Source organism: Erythrolamprus reginae, chromosome Z (assembly GCF_031021105.1).
Source record: "Erythrolamprus reginae isolate rEryReg1 chromosome Z, rEryReg1.hap1, whole genome shotgun sequence".
Taxonomy (NCBI): domain Eukaryota; kingdom Metazoa; phylum Chordata; class Lepidosauria; order Squamata; family Dipsadidae; genus Erythrolamprus; species Erythrolamprus reginae.
In genome coordinates this window covers 126,693,664-126,709,521 of record NC_091963.1, presented here as the reverse complement: position 1 = coordinate 126,709,521, position 15,858 = coordinate 126,693,664, and the positions used below count along the sequence as shown (strand labels likewise).

General features: G+C 37.8%; 1 protein-coding gene across 1 annotated transcript; it reads right to left on the bottom strand.

Moving 5' to 3' along the window:
- Positions 1-186: 186 nt before the first annotated feature.
- LOC139154113 (vomeronasal type-2 receptor 26-like) lies at positions 187-14,044 on the bottom strand. Its single transcript, XM_070728543.1, has 6 exons — positions 13,730-14,044; positions 8,911-9,015; positions 5,638-6,498; positions 4,975-5,202; positions 4,061-4,187; positions 187-1,088 (listed from the first exon to the last, which is right to left on the bottom strand). Exons 1-6 carry the CDS (start codon positions 14,042-14,044, stop codon positions 187-189), a joined length of 2,538 nt encoding a protein of 845 aa, XP_070584644.1.
- Between the last annotated feature and the right edge of the window lie 1,814 nt (positions 14,045-15,858).

Below are 15,858 nucleotides of genomic sequence, written 5' to 3'. Positions count from 1 at the left end.
GTTTCCAGAATCATTTTCTGTTACTTAAAATTTGAATCAGATTTTAAATAAAAAATGACAGGTTTTGGAGTATAGAGGAAATTTATATAAATCAGAAGTTATGGAGACATTTTTAAAATTAATTTACAGTGTCTACAAAGAAATATAGATTTAAAATGTTGAGAAGGGAGATAGAAACATATTTTATCAATCTTTTCTTCTTATTAGTTGTTCCCTGTTATTCAGTTCAGCCCTGAACACAATGATATAACATTTGGGGGAAAAGATGCAGCCCAGAAGCCCAGCACCAGAGGCTAAAATTGAGAAGATTTCCACAGCCACTATGTATTTTCCCTTGGAACTCAAATATGCAGGGATAAAGGACAACCACACACTGCAAAAGACCAACATGCTGAAGGTGATGAACTTGGCTTCATTGAAACTATCAGGTAACTTCCTGGCAAGGAAAGCTGTGCTGAAGCTGATAAGAGCAAGGAAACCCATATAGCCAAGGACACAATAAAACATGGTTACGGAACCTTCATTACATTGCAGTACAATTTCTTCAGTCACTGAAACCACATCAACATCTGGGAATGGGGGAGCCATTGCCAACCACAAAATGCAGATGCTTGCTTGTATAACAGAGCAGGAAACAACAATGGAATTAGTTAGCTTTTTCCCCACCCATTTTCTCATGCTGGATCCTGGCTTGGTGGCCATGAAAGCAAGAACCACTGTGATGGTTTTGGCTAAAATAGAAGAAACAGCAATTGAGAAAACCATTCCAAAAGTTGTTTGCCTTAGAAGACAGGTCACTTTTCCAGGCTGGCCAATGAATAGTAACACTGAAAGGAAGCAAAGCAGGAGGGAGATGAGGAGAATGTAGGTCAAGTCCCGGTTGTTAGCTTTGACTATGGGAGTGTTGTGATTCCTCATAAATACACTTAGCACAAGAACTGTGGTCAAAGAAAAGGAAAGTGCAAAAGAAGCTAAACTGATCCCTAAAGGTTCTTCATAAGACAAGAAGCTAATTATTTTGGGTATACAGAAGTCCCTTTTCTTGTTGGGATAGGTTTTCTCTTTGCATTTGGAACATTCAGATCTGTCTGAAAGAAAAAGAGATGAATGTTAATTTAACATGCAAATCATAAATTAATCAATATGTTATTATTGTGATTTGAATGGAAAGTTAACTTTTAAGATTTTGGTATGAGAAGACTCAGAAATCACATGAGCCACCTTCATTTAGCTTATATCAAAATATACATATTTTAAAGATTTTATTAAGAATTAATAAATTGTAGGTTTTATGTAAGTAAATAAATAAGAGATAGAAAATAAGAAACCAAAGGCATGCTAAATCTATAATATTATAATTCCTATTATGTCCTTTTGCTTTACTAAAGTTAAAATATTTTGTTTTAAAACAATTATTAGCCTATATCAGTGGTGGTGAACCTTTTCAGCGCTGAGTATTGAAAAGGGAGCATATGCATGCACATGGACATGTGTGTGGGTGCTCATCTGGGCTGTAACCTGGAAGAGGAGCTGCCCAGGGTACATGGTGTGCCAGAAAACAAACTTCTGTTTTTCAACATGTGTATGCCCGTTAGGTAGCTAGTCTTCTGTGTTTCTGGTGCATATGCATGTGTGATGATCAGCTTGCCAGCATGTATACTCATGCAGGAAAATGGAAGACCAGCTCTTCTAGTTTCCAGCACTGCTGCACACACGAAGGCCAGCTAATAGTCACAGGTACATGTATGCCAGAAACCTGAAAGAGGAATGGGCGATGCTGCATGTACCAGGCAACATGGCTCTGCATGCCACTTTGGGCATGCTTGCCATAGGTTTGCTATCAAGGGCTATATATTCTGACTATTAAAATTGACATTTCTTATTTTTTCTAGTAGGTTGCCTCAATAAACAATGCTGTCTTATTCGTTGATGTTTCTAATATGAACAGTGGCACGCTGTTTCTCCCCCGCTCTGCCCCGTCGTTCATCACCTCAATCGGAGCTAACTTAAGGAGCCAACTTGTTGTTATGCTTGGATCCTTTAATTTTTTTTTAAAAAAGATTGTGCCATTAAGCATTGTCATTTGGAATTCCATATTATAATCAAGGATTACTGTATAGATCTGCCATTGGACCTGGGTAAAAAAAACCCTACCTTTGGTAAGCCATTTATGAACAATATGGGTCAAGCAGCTTTTGAGGATTTGTTCAAGGAAACAAGTGGAAACATCCAGTAGGATTAAACATATCGTACTTATTATTATCACACATATTCACAGGTGGCAGAACACTGAGCTTAAGAGTTTTGTTTAGTGATCTGGCAAAGAAAACATATTTAATACAACTCTGCACAGGGCTTTGTTGATTTTTCTTCTATGCCATTTTGGTCCATTTTAATTAAACTGCATTTTTCCTGATTTTATACCATGTTCTTGTTCTGTCTGGGTTCCCCCCCAGACGCCAACACCAACCAAAAAGAGTAGCCAGACACACTGGTAAAAAGCAAAGGCAGTTTATATACTGGAAAGCAAACACAGGTAACAATAACTGTTCTTACAGACAGGAACACGATGCAGTTTCACAGAGGTTTCACGAAGGCCAGGCAATACAACAGGATTCTTGCTGGCAAAAACAACTCTGGAGATAATAAAACCCACGCCTCCCCCAAGTCTTCCAGGCTTCTAGGCCACAAGCCAAGATCAGAGACAGAATCGAAGCAAGGTCATAGGACTCCCAGTTGATAACTCTCCACGAGACTCTAAGGGGGGACCTGCCTTTTCAACCCTGCTGAGGAGAACCACAACCAAACCCAGCTGTTGCCAATTCAGGGATGGAAATATCTTTCTAATTGGCCCCTTCTTTGAGCTGCATGTCTATGCCGCATGTCTATTATAGCCTGTGCGTCTTCATCCAATGAATCCAGGCTACTAGCTGGGGAGAGCCCCCCCCCGGGGGTCTCAGGCTGCTCTCCCTCCTCCTCCTCCTTACGTTCCTCTCCCCCGTCTGCCTGGTCCTCCCCCTCCTGGTCACTGTTCTCCTCCTCTGGGCATGGATCCGGCAGAGCTCCAGCCAGTCCCTGAGGAGCCTCAGGCTGAATCACAACAGTTCTACTTATATTGATATATGAAATATGGTCATGTTTTGATCAAATGGGCCAAAAATATAGTGTACGCTTTAGTTTTATATTAAAATCCTTAATTGGTCTTGCTAAATAGTTCAGAAAATCACAGAACAACCATGTATACCTCCATCACATTCAGAAAATATTTGTATATAAAATTGATCCATAAGATTTAGAAGTTAGATTAATATTCAATTTCCCAGTACTAAATAGTACTGAGTTTAGGAGAGCTTTAAAATACTTTAAAAATAAATTAAGTTAATAAATATTTATTTAGATCAAAAAATTGTAAACTTTCTGATAAAAAATGAAATTTGGTTGGTTTTGTGAATGAAATGCTAGAAGCAAGTGTTGAACTATCTAGCAATGAAATTTCCTTTCCAAATACTTGTTGAAAACTCCCACCTGGTCACCTGGCCGGCAAGCCACCCCCACCTAGTCACATGATTGCCAAGCCACTCCTACCCAGTCACATGACCATCAAGCCACACCCACAAAATAAGCCATGCCCACGGTGTGATAGTAAAAATTTTGGTGGCCCATCACTGACCAGAACCCCCGGGCAATGGGACTTGGGGACATTTCCAAGAGAGAAGGAAATATCCTCGGTGCTGCGGCCATGAGACACCCTCCCCCAATCACATTTAGACTTATATACAGCTTCAAAGTGCTTTACAGCACTCTCTAAGCAATTTACGGAGTCAACATATTGCCACCAACAATCTGGATCCTCATTTTATCCACGTTGGAAGGATGGAAGGCTGAGTCAACCTTGAGCCAGTCAGGATCAATGGAATTGAACTCCTGACAATGTGAGCAGAGTTAGTAGTCTGAAGTACTGAATTCTAATCACTGAGCCACTATGGCTCATATGAACTATGTCTCAGATGAAAGTAGATTTATGTAAACATGGGTTTTAATAATAAAGAACTTAGATTACCAATCTCAGTTGAAACTCTCCCTTCTGGACAAGAGATGCAGTCATAGCAGCAAAATGGCTCCCCTTCCTTCACTTTTTTGCTAAAACCAGGAAAACAACTTTCACTGCATGCAGAAATAGGCTGCACCTAAAAATAAAAAAAAGGAAAGCAATGTTCTGGAGTAGGGATTTTGAAACTGCTTGCCCAATGGTCCCAGCAGACATTTTGAGAACAAATTGAGAGCAAATAAGGATTCCCTTCATTTTTGCCGGCGCTGCTTTGAATCACAGTGAGGGGAGCTTCAGGGGAATCCCCACGCTTCAGCTGACAATGGAACTCCGGAGGCAGGGCATCCCAGTGGCGGTGGCTTGGGTTTGTAAGGTGAAAATAGTTTGGAAGAAGAGGAATTTTTTTTAAAGATATGGGTTTGTATCACAAAAAGTTCGTATGAAGGGGGTTCATAAGATGAGGTATCACTGTATTTAGATACTCAGAATTTTGTTTTCTCTTACATTACATTATTTGTTCTCTTACATTATGCCTTTAATTTCTTTTGTTTATTTATTGTTAACTCTTTTGTTGTGCTATTATATGAAAGAAATCATCTGATAGCTATATTTTGTAGGCATGGAACCTATAGAATTATATGCAAATAAAGGCCAAGTGACATAAAACCTTGTCTGATTTTTCTATTGCTTGAGATTTATGTTACCACAAGATCCAGCATAGGACAATTCACTTTAATATGGAATTATTAATTAAAAGGCAGCCAACTGTAAGTTGTAAGAAAAATTCACTTATCCAGCTTGCTTAAATTTCCTAATATTTACCAAATATAATGAAGTCAATTTTTTTGAATAGATGAAAGTGAGTTAATAATATCTTTACTTGAAATCAATAAATCATTCAGCCAATAAATAAAATTCAGTTTTACCTGACTAAACCATTTGTGCCATGTGATGTTTTCATTATTGATGGTTAACATTTCATCTGGAAGATTTAAATGATCTATATTTCCAATTTTCATTCGAATAAATGATTTGTTTGAGAAAACAATCCAGTTGTTAACATCAAATCCACCTCTTACTACCCCATTCTGATCAAATGAAACAAGTTTTCCAGCACTGTTGTTAAAAGATACAGTTCTCAGAAAGTAATGGAGCTAAACCAAAAGAAAAATATAAGAGTTTTGGAAGGGTTAAATTATTCCTCTCCATGGTGGTAATTTTCATACGAGACAATTGGATATATAATTGCATTCTATGTAAATTACTTCTCTTTTTACTAGAATTAAAGGAAGAAGTCTTGAGAGTATAATTTATAAGGATTTTTGGAAAAAAATTATGAAAATGTATGAGATGGAAGATAATGGATTTAAATAACCTCTTCATTTTGCTAACCACTCTTTAATAGTTTGAATGCTACTTAATATGAACTCAACAAGATCCAATAAATTAAAATCTCCATGCTTTTCAGAATCAAACAGTTACACATACAAATATAGATCCATGTGAGATTTGCAATTAAGGAAGTGGAAAGCAGCCTTGCGATTATACACTATTGCTCCCGAACCAGAGAAGGACATTGGATCCATTACCTGCCAGAAGTCTTTTTTATGGATCTTCCCTCCTATTCTGTCAGTCAGATCTCTTCTTTTATGTTTTGAGGAGGACATGGCATGTAAAGCATGAGCTAAAGAATGAATAGCATTATAGATGCTGTAGCTGTGACCAGTCATTTTCATTTCAAAAAAAGCTCCAGCAAGGGTCTCTAGATTCTCTTCTCCATTACAAATATCCTCAGGTACTTCACTCGGAACTGCATCAGGCAAAACACAGGAAAAAACATCTTGCCAGAACAGATTGATAAATCCATCTTCCTTGGAGTTGAAGGGATTTTTCCCCCTAATAAATGATTTAAACTCTGGTAGATCAAAAGATTGCATTGTGAAAGAAAGAGCACCATTGATTATTTCTATATTCCAAGGTTGTTGAAATGCTGATGAAGCAAATTCAATCTGGGCATTCAGTATCCATACAATTCCTTTAGGTTCCTTTATCACATTTGTGATAGCTGGTACATATGTGAACCATGTCAAAGTCCCCATGGTGGTAGATTCTCCAAAGACAATGATCACATTTGTTTTATTGTCCATTATAAGTTCATATACTTTTTCTCCCTGGTGAATCATACCATCCAATTCTTTTTCATCACTATATTTTGGGAGTTTTTCAATAAAAGAACAACATATTCCTTTTTTGGAAAAAAGTGAAGGCATATTTTGAATAATTTCTTCTCCATATTCGCTATCCACTGCAAGGAGCCCAACCCAGGTCCAATTAAAATGCAGGAGCAGAGAGACCATCCCAGCATGCTGAAGAGCTTCTGGTGGAACTAACTTGAAAAAAGAAAGGCCTGGAGTTTTATCATTCATCGGTGGAGTAGAGCCATAAATGAGCTGATGAAACATGGAAGAGAAAATTGCAGTCAAAATTGTACAGCATTTTCAGATTATCTTAACAAGCTACATAATGTAATATATGATATGTAGATAATAAGAGTTACACCAGTCAAATAAGGCAATCTTCAACACTAGTAATACAAATAATGTTTGAAGATCCTCTACATTTCCCATATTACTATTTCTATGTGACATCAAGAAGATTCAGGAAGATTTCCTTAGATTTAATAACTGCTTAAAATTAAATACTGAGCATTCAGTCAAAACTGAGCATAGCTAGTTTAGTGAAGAGAGCGACCATGGGTGACATGATAGCAGTATTTCAAACTTGGAGGATCTGTCACAGAGAGGAAGGGGCAACCTATTTTCCAAAGTACCTGAAGGCCAGACAAGAAACAACAGATCAAGGAGAGATTCAGCCTAAAAATAAGGACAGTAAGAACAATCAAGTTGGGAGTACTTCATCCCTGGAAGCTTTCAAGAAGTGATTATACAGCCACTTTTCAGAAATCATATAAGGTCACTTGCTTGATCAGGGGACTGGACTAGAGACCTTCATGGTCCATTCCACCTCTGTTATTCTGTTATCTGAATGTTTGGTTAATTCAAAATAATGTATTGAATCAAGTACCATGAAATGTATATGAATTGAAATTTCAGGGGATGTCTAGGTTATTTATTTATTTATTTATTTATTCATTCATTCATTCATTCATTCATTCATTCATTCATTCATTCATTCATTCATTCATTTATAGCTTATAACACATAATAAAACAATGTACAACATTTTTTATCCAAATATTTAAAAATAAAATCTAAAAAACCCAAGCCATAAAAAGCAGCCATTCCCATGCAATCAACTTTCCCATGCAATCAACTTTCTCTCAGCACATTCATTGGCTAGGGGGCAAGAATCTAATAGCCCCAAGCCTGGTGACATAAATGAGGGTGGTGACAGTATGAATCTTCAGGGGGGAGTTGATTCCAAAGGATCAGGGCCCCCACAGAAAATGCTTTTCCCCTACGACCTGCCCACCAACATTGTCTAGTTGATGGGACTTGGAGAAGGCTGACTCTGTAGGACCTGACTGGTCACTGGGATTCATGTGGTAGAAGGCGGTCATATAAGTGTTCTGGCCCGATGCCATGTAGGGCATCAGATCCTTTGAATTGTGTCTGGAAACCAATTGGCAGCCAATGCCGTCCGTGGAGTGTTGGAGAGCTATGTACATGTCTGGTCAAGCCCATGATTGCTCGCACGTCTGTGTTCTGCATATTTTTCAGTTTCTGAACACTCTTCAGAGGTAGCCCCATGTAGAGAGCTTTACAGTAGTTGAACCTTGAGGTGACAAGGCATGAGTGACTGTGAGTAAAGACTCCCTGTCCAAATAGGGCTGCAACTGGTGCACCAGGCAAACCTGGGCAAACTCCCCCCTTGCCACAGCCGAAAGGTGATGGTCCAAAGTCAGCTGTGGATCAAGGAGGATGCCCAAGTAGCAAACCCTCTCTGGGGGCATCAGAGGTCCCCTCCTGGGTGGGACCTCTGATGCCCCCAGAGAGGGTTTTCTACTTGGGCATCCTCCTTGATGGACAGATGGAAGTATCCTTGGGATCTTGTCGGGATTGAATTTGAGCCTGTTAGCACCCATCCAGACCCTAACAGGCCTCCAGACACTGGCACAGCCTCCAGACACTGGCACATCACTTCCACTGCTACACTGAGTGGACATGGGGTGGAGATGTATAGCTGAATGTCATCAGCATACTGATGGTAACTCACCCCATATCCTCAAATGATCTCACCCAGTGGTTTCATGTAGATATTAAACAGCAGGGGGAAGAGGACTGACACCTGAGGAACCCCACATGGGAGGGACCTCGAAGTCAACCTCTGACCCCCTGCTAACACCAACTGCAATCAACCAAAGAGTTAGGAGGAGAATCATCCAGTCGGTGCAGGATGCCATGGTTGATGGTATAGAAAACTGCTGAGAGGTCAAGGAGCACCACGATAGAGGATAAACCTCTATCCTGGGCTCACCAGAGATCATCCACCAGCACGACCAAAGCAGTTTCTGTGCTGTAACTGGGCCTGAATCCTGACTGTTAAGTGCCAAGATAATAGGTTTCATTCAAGGATTATTGGAGCTGGAGTGACACCACCTTCTCAACAACTTTCCCCATGAAGGGAAGGTTGGAGACAGAATGATAGTTGTTTAATACAGCTGGATCCAGGGAAGGCTTCTTGAGGAGGGGGCACAAGAGTGCCTCCTTGTAGGGAGCCAGTAAGGACTCCTCCCTCAACGAAGTGTTGGTAGTCTCCTGGACCCAGCTCCATGTCACCTCCCTGCTGGCCAAAACCAGCCAGGAGGGACATGGGTCCAATAAACAGGTGACAGAACTCACAGATCTCATGGCCTTGTCCACTTCATCAGGTGTTACTAGATCAAACTCCTCCCATACAGATGGACTAGGATGGGCAATGACAGCAATGTTCCAAAATTTAAAAGACTGCCACAAAGAATAAGAGTCAATCTACTCCCAAAGAACTTGAAGGCAGGACAAGAAGCAATGGATGGAAACTAATCAAGGAAAGAACCAACTTAAAACTAAAGAATAAATTCCTGACAGAGCAATTAATTGATAGAATGGATTGCCTTTAGAAATAGTGGATGCTCCAAAAGTGGAGTTTTTAAAGAATACATTGGACAAATCATTTGTCTGAAATATTATAGAGTTTCCTGCTTGACAGGGAATTGGACTTCCAAGCCTGTTATTCTGGAACTTACATTGAAACACTTCCCATGTAATACATGATGATCAAACTCAATGGCTTCATAAATAGCATAAGGCAGAAGTTTGCTTCTTACATCCCTCTATCTTCTTACAGCCCTCTATCCAACTAGTAAGTTTTTTAGTTGTTTTAGTATTGGATTGTTACATGCTGTTTTTATCACTGTTGTTAGCCGCACCGAGTCCACGGAGAGGGGCGGCATACAAATCCAATAAATAAATAAATAAATAAATAGTCATACGGAATAAAACAAGAATCTCCAAATAGTACTTTCTGAAACCCATCCTTGAGGTAGGAACAATATCACAAGAGAACCATGGATTCCCAAAAGAAACTCTACTTCCAACCTACCATCTCACAACATCAAACTGACACCTGCCAGACCACCATCCCACAACAACAAATGGACATCCCTGCCACCTCACACAAAGAATAGGACAGCGTGCCCCTTACTTCCTCTAACCACCCCAAAACCAATCCCCAACACAAGACAAATCTCAAATGTAAAGTGTAAACTATTAAATGCTAGAAGTTTAGTCAACAAGATGTCTGAATTCCTCCTTCTACTTGACACCTCCAACTTCGATATAATTTTTATATGCGAAACATGGCTAAATGCTTCCTACCCAGACTCCATTATCACATCAAAAAACTACCATGTTTTCCACTCAGACCGTGAATCCCACAGAGGAGGCGGAGTAGCTATATTCTACAAAAAAATTGCTGAACCTAAAAATCCTCAAAGTTGGACAGGATTTATTGGTACCTGAAACTATTGTCTGTGATTTATCCCTAAATACTACAATTCGCTTCTTACTCTGCTACAGAGCCCCGGACTATGACATCGAACATGCAAACAAATTATCCACATTACTAACGTGGGCAACCAACTGCCCATACCCCATTATCTTCCTTGGAGACCTCAACCTACCACACATTAACTGGTCCTTAAATGAATGCAGCACGGAACCCATCCATTCTACTATATATAATACTGTCACCTATCTGGGGCTTGACCAACTAGTAACTAACAATACCAGACTTGATAACTGTCTGGGTCTCATCTTCTGCAACAGCAAAAGTGCAATATATGGCTTACAAATAACACAACCATTTTCCAACAGCGACCACAGCATGATAAACTTCAGTCTCAACCTAAGCCACACTATGATCCACCAAAATAATACAACATCAAAATTCAATTTCAAAAAAGTGAACTATGAACTCATTGAAGCCCACCTCTCAACATTAAACTGGAAAACTCTATTCTCTGAATGCTACACTACTGATGACCTCTTCAACACATTCCTACTTGAAATGAAAATTATTATCAGATTTCATGTACCTCTAACATGTACCACAAAAAAAAATAATAACCTCCCCATCTCAATAAGAAAATTACAAACAAGAAAAAAAATCTCTTTGGAGGAAAAACAAAAAAGGACACGTTTCCAACCTCAAACGCCTTTGCAATCAAATAAAAGCAGAATGCCTTGACTACTACAGCAAACAAGAGGAAAACCTCCTACGCACCAAATCTAATAGAGCCTTCTACAACTTTGTCAACAATAAACTCAAAGACTCTAGACCTATCCCACATCTCAAATGACCCAACAACAAAGAATACCATGATGATTCATCCAAAGCTAACCTCCTCAAACATTTCTTTGGCTCTGTCTTTGTTAACAGCAATGGCTCATCCCCCAATTTCATCAATCGCACCTCAAATTCCCTCAATGAGCTAATGCAAGTAGACTTCACTGAAGACTGAGTTGAAAAAGAATTACATGACCTTAAACCATCTTTATCAGTTGGACCAGATGGTCTATGAGCTTACTTCCTAAAAAAGCTCTCTTCTGCCATAGCTGAACCACTAAGCATAATTTTTGAAAAATCCTTCAGAACCAGCACACTTCCTAAGCTATGGTCGAAAGCAATGGTCATCCCCATCTTCAAAAAAGGAGACCCCTCTCTTGTCGATAACTACAGATCAATATCACTATGATGCGTCCCAGGCAAAGTCATGGAATCAATTATAAACAAATCAATTACTCTCCAAAGAAACTACTAATTTGCTCTCTAACAAACAATTTGAATTCAGAAAAAAACTATCCTGCAACCTGCAGCTCCTTCACTGCAAAAATATATGGACAACTCATCTTGATCAAGGAAAATCTATAGATGCAATTTATATTGACTTCTGCAAAGCCTTTGATTCAGTGGTCCACAACAAACTACTCCTAAAACTCAAATCCTATCGCATGTCAGGATCCCTTCACCGCTGGATTACAGCATTCCTATCAAACAGACAACAAGTGGTCAAAATAGGAAGCACCATATCCACCCCTGTCCCAGTTAAAAGCGGTGTTCCCCAAGGAAGTGTACTGGGACCAACGCTCTTAATTCTCTATATCAATGACCTTTGCGATTACATCACAAGCAACTGTGTCCTCTTCGCCGATGACATAAAACTCTTCAACACCATCAATAACACAGCTACTCTCCAAAAAGATCTGAACTCTGTTTCTGAGTGGTCTAACACATTATTTATTATTATTATTATTATTATTATTATTATTATTATTATTATTATTATTAATTAGATTTGTATGCCGCCCCTTTCCGCAGACTCGGCAACTCCAAATCTCAACTAGCAAATGCTTTGTCCTACACATTGGGAAAAAGAATCTGAAATCCAAATACGAACTGAATAATCAAATTATCACAGATAACCCCCACTCAGTTAAAGACCTCGGTATAATAATAGCAAAAGATTTAAATGCCAAAACCTACTGCAACAACATCGCCAAGAAGGCTTCAAGAGTTGTAAACCTAATCCTACGTAGCTTCTTCTCTGGCAATCTCTCACTACTTAACAGAGCTTACAAAACTTTTGCCAGACCCACCCTCGAATACAGCTCATCTGTTTGGAACCAATATCATATCGCAGACATTAACACCCTTGAAAATGTCCAAAGATACTTCACCAGAAGAACCCTTCACTCCTCCACTTGAAACAGAATACCCTACGAGACTAGACTTTCAATCCTGGGCCTAGAAATCTTAGAACTAAGATGCCTTAAACATGATCTAAGTATTGCCCACAAGATCATATGCTGCAATGTCCTGCCTGTTGGCGACTACGTCAGCTTCAACCACAAGAACATAAGAGCACACAACAGATTTAAACTTAATATTAACTGCTCCAAACTTGACTGTAAAAAATATGACTTTAGTAATCGAGTTGTCGAAGCGTGGAACTCATTACCGGACTCCATAGTGTCATCCCCAATCCCCCAACACTTTACCCTTAGATTATCCACGGTTGACCTATACAGATTCCTAAGAAGTCAGTAATGGGCAAGTACAAGTGCAGTAGAGTGCCTTCCGTCCCCTGTCCTATTGCTCTCCTATATCTCTTCTATTCCTATATCTCTTCTTCTATTCTTTCAGTGATATGTTTTATTCCTGTATCTTCTCTTCTATTCTTTCTTAGATATATTTTACTACGAGTATATCCTCTATAACCTTCATTATGTATTTTACTATGTGTATGCCAACTAAAACCCTCATTGTGTATTGGACAAAATCAATCAATAAATAAAATACTAATATTCATGAGCCTGAACTAGGACAAGTTGTCTATCTTTTGCTTCCTTCAGAGATTACTTTCAGTGTACCAAAGCTATTGTCAACTACAAATCTGAACTGAAATATATTTAAACAATTACCTTCCAAAGCATTTGTAGTTTTGTGGAAAGATAATATTATGTGTAGGTTTATTTGGAAGATTTTTTTTTACTCTTGCATTGATTTCTTATGGATCTCATTGAAACTAAAGGACTGAGTTAACACAATTAAGCAATAGTGTGGGTAAAATTGTGCTCACAAAACATTCTGTAGCCAATCAAATAAACCATATTATTATTTAATATAATAACTTAGCTTACACAGTAGCTAAGGTAATGTTTGGTTTTCCCATTATATACTGAACCATGAACTACCCATCTGGTTTTAGTTTTAGTTGGCAGATTATGTGAAATTAGCTACCTAGTGCATGAAATATAGCCACTGAGCCTGCAATTCATAATAAGAATCAGAATAATTCTTATTGAATACTTCAGTTAATTTATATAATGAGCATAATTGTTGTGTGAAAATTAAATGCAACAAAATTTTTTAATGCCTTGCAATATTTAAGACTTTACTTCAACCACTCTTAAAGTCTTTACAAGTACATATGCCATGTACTCGATGGGCATAAAACTACAAATAAATATATGAAAGATTCAATTCAGATGGAGTACTTATGATACTATAATTGTTGAAAATACATAATACTCAACTCTAGTTTGGAGTGCAATACAACATTCAGAATAATCAAGGAATTGAAAACATTATTAAATTGGCATCTACATAAAAGTATCTTACCTGTGGAATTTTATAGATATCCAACATAGTGGCCACATAAAGGGAGATATGGGCATCCAGTCCTCCAACAACAGCTATTGCACTGTTCTGGATGTTACATATGTAGTTGGGAATCAACTTCTCCATGGATGATAGAAGTAGCATGGTGGCATGATAGGTGCTCTTAGCATTATCATAGCTGTCATAAATGTGGAAGCCCAAGGTGAGGTTGGGTAAGATCTGTGGGTTTTTATTGATCTCCTTCACAGCAAATTCCAAAGCCAGGATGTGCTGGTAATTCTTAGGAATTAAGCTACAATGAGATTTGTGCTCCATATGAGAGTTCTATTCCATATTGAACTACAACTGTTTTCTAGACAGGAGTTATTGAATAGAATAGAATTCTTTATTGGCCAAGTGTGATTGAACATACAAGGAATTTGTCTTTGGTGTACATAAGTAGTAGTGTACATAAAAAGATACAATTGTCAAGAATCCTTGAGGTAGAAAAATTAAGCAAGCTAATTGCACCATTTGTCTGATATTGTAAACTAATATCCACAGGCATAGACTGTTAAGATGCAGTGAAGTGGCTTTCATATCAGTGTAAACTTTGCAGCATTTTGACTTTGAAGTTCAAATATGTACAGTATGAAATGACAGATCCTCTCCCATCTTAATTAGTAAGGGGCAAATATTAATTTGGATTCTCTGAGATTTTTATCTTAAGATTTGGTCACCCATTATCATATTACTAAGAAGTTGGAGTTTAAAAAAACCATGCATACATTCTCTGAAGGTTTGTAAAAAATGCACATTTAAAATATATTTGTCGAAAATTGTCATTTTGTAACTTAATTTGCAATTTTAACCAGTGTACATAATTTTGTAAAGAATTTGTAAAAAATCTAATATATCATTAATATATTGATAGATTTGGAGTTATGCCTAATAAATTTACCTACTTAAAAAGTTGAATATTGCTAAACAAACTAATTGTTTAAATTCATGATACAGGAATCCCCATTTCTGGGAATAGGTCTTTTTGAAATATGGCAACTCAAAATTAACACTGTGATTCAGCATAGTTCAACATATATATTTAACATGGACATACATAGTGGTGCCCTCAATCATGCAACACTGAGAACCTTCATGAAACCTGATTACCAAGCAATTTATATTTCAATATTGTAATAATGAAAAAAAGCATAGTTTGGGATCACAAATATCAACTTATCAGTTTAAATATAAAAAATGTAAGTAATGAATGTGGTCCTATAGAAAGTATTCTTTCAAAATATTTTAAATGGACAGCATTGAGAGTAGCATAAGAAGTTGCTGAAGGAAAAAAATATAAGTCAGAGATAGAGAAGTCTGAAAAGAGTTCACAATTCAACAATAGTGGCATTTGCAGGGATAGGCGCTCAAACTGCTGTTTTATATCTCTACAAATATCTCTCACATGTGTGATTTTATTATGAAAGATGATTAAATCTCTAAGTTATCACATAATGTTTTCCAAAAAGAAAACAGGGATAAAGCACAATATTTGGAACATAATTCTAATTAATCGTAACAATTATAGCTCAACCTTCCCCAGACAGGCACTAAAGTGATGAATTTCAGCTCTGGGTTTCAACTCACCAAACAGTAGAACGTTGCAGAAAGGAAATGGTAGAAGTTGAAGTATACATGAAAGTGCATTCCATTAGAAAAATGCTACTATAAATTCAATACATGTCATTATAGGAAAAACTGGCAATGATCTAAGTGGTGGTGTCCTCTGAGGAGTGATAAAGCAATGTCCCTATCTGGCTAGGTTTTAGGAACCTTTGTGTCAATTTTACACACTAAGGCAAGTTTAAAGACAGTGTTACATCAAAGTAATAAAATTTACAATCTTTTATTAAGGATAATACAGGATATGAGAAATGGATTTTCTCTCAAGGTATAAGTAAAATTTTAATTTCATCATTTTTTTAAAAAAACAGAAACGAGGGAAATTATATGGACAATTGTAACTAGAAGACATAGGTGAGTAGACAAAGTCCAAAGCATGAAGAGGAGAGTAACTGCCCTAATGAGAGAATTGGTAGGAGAAAGCTTTGAAAAGAGGAGCATAGAACAGTTAAACAGCTTTAGACTAG

Coding starts and splice junctions, on each gene's coding strand:
- LOC139154113 (XM_070728543.1), bottom strand. CDS start 14,044: ATGGAGCACAAATCTCATTGTAGCTTAATTCCTAAGAATTACCAGCAC. Junction 9,016..13,729: donor ATATCTATAAAATTCCACAG/GTAAGATACTTT, acceptor TCTTTGTGGCAG/TCTTTTAAATTTTGGAACAT. Junction 6,499..8,910: donor TGGACAAGGCCATGAGATCT/GTGAGTTCTGTC, acceptor ATGTTTCATCAG/CTCATTTATGGCTCTACTCC.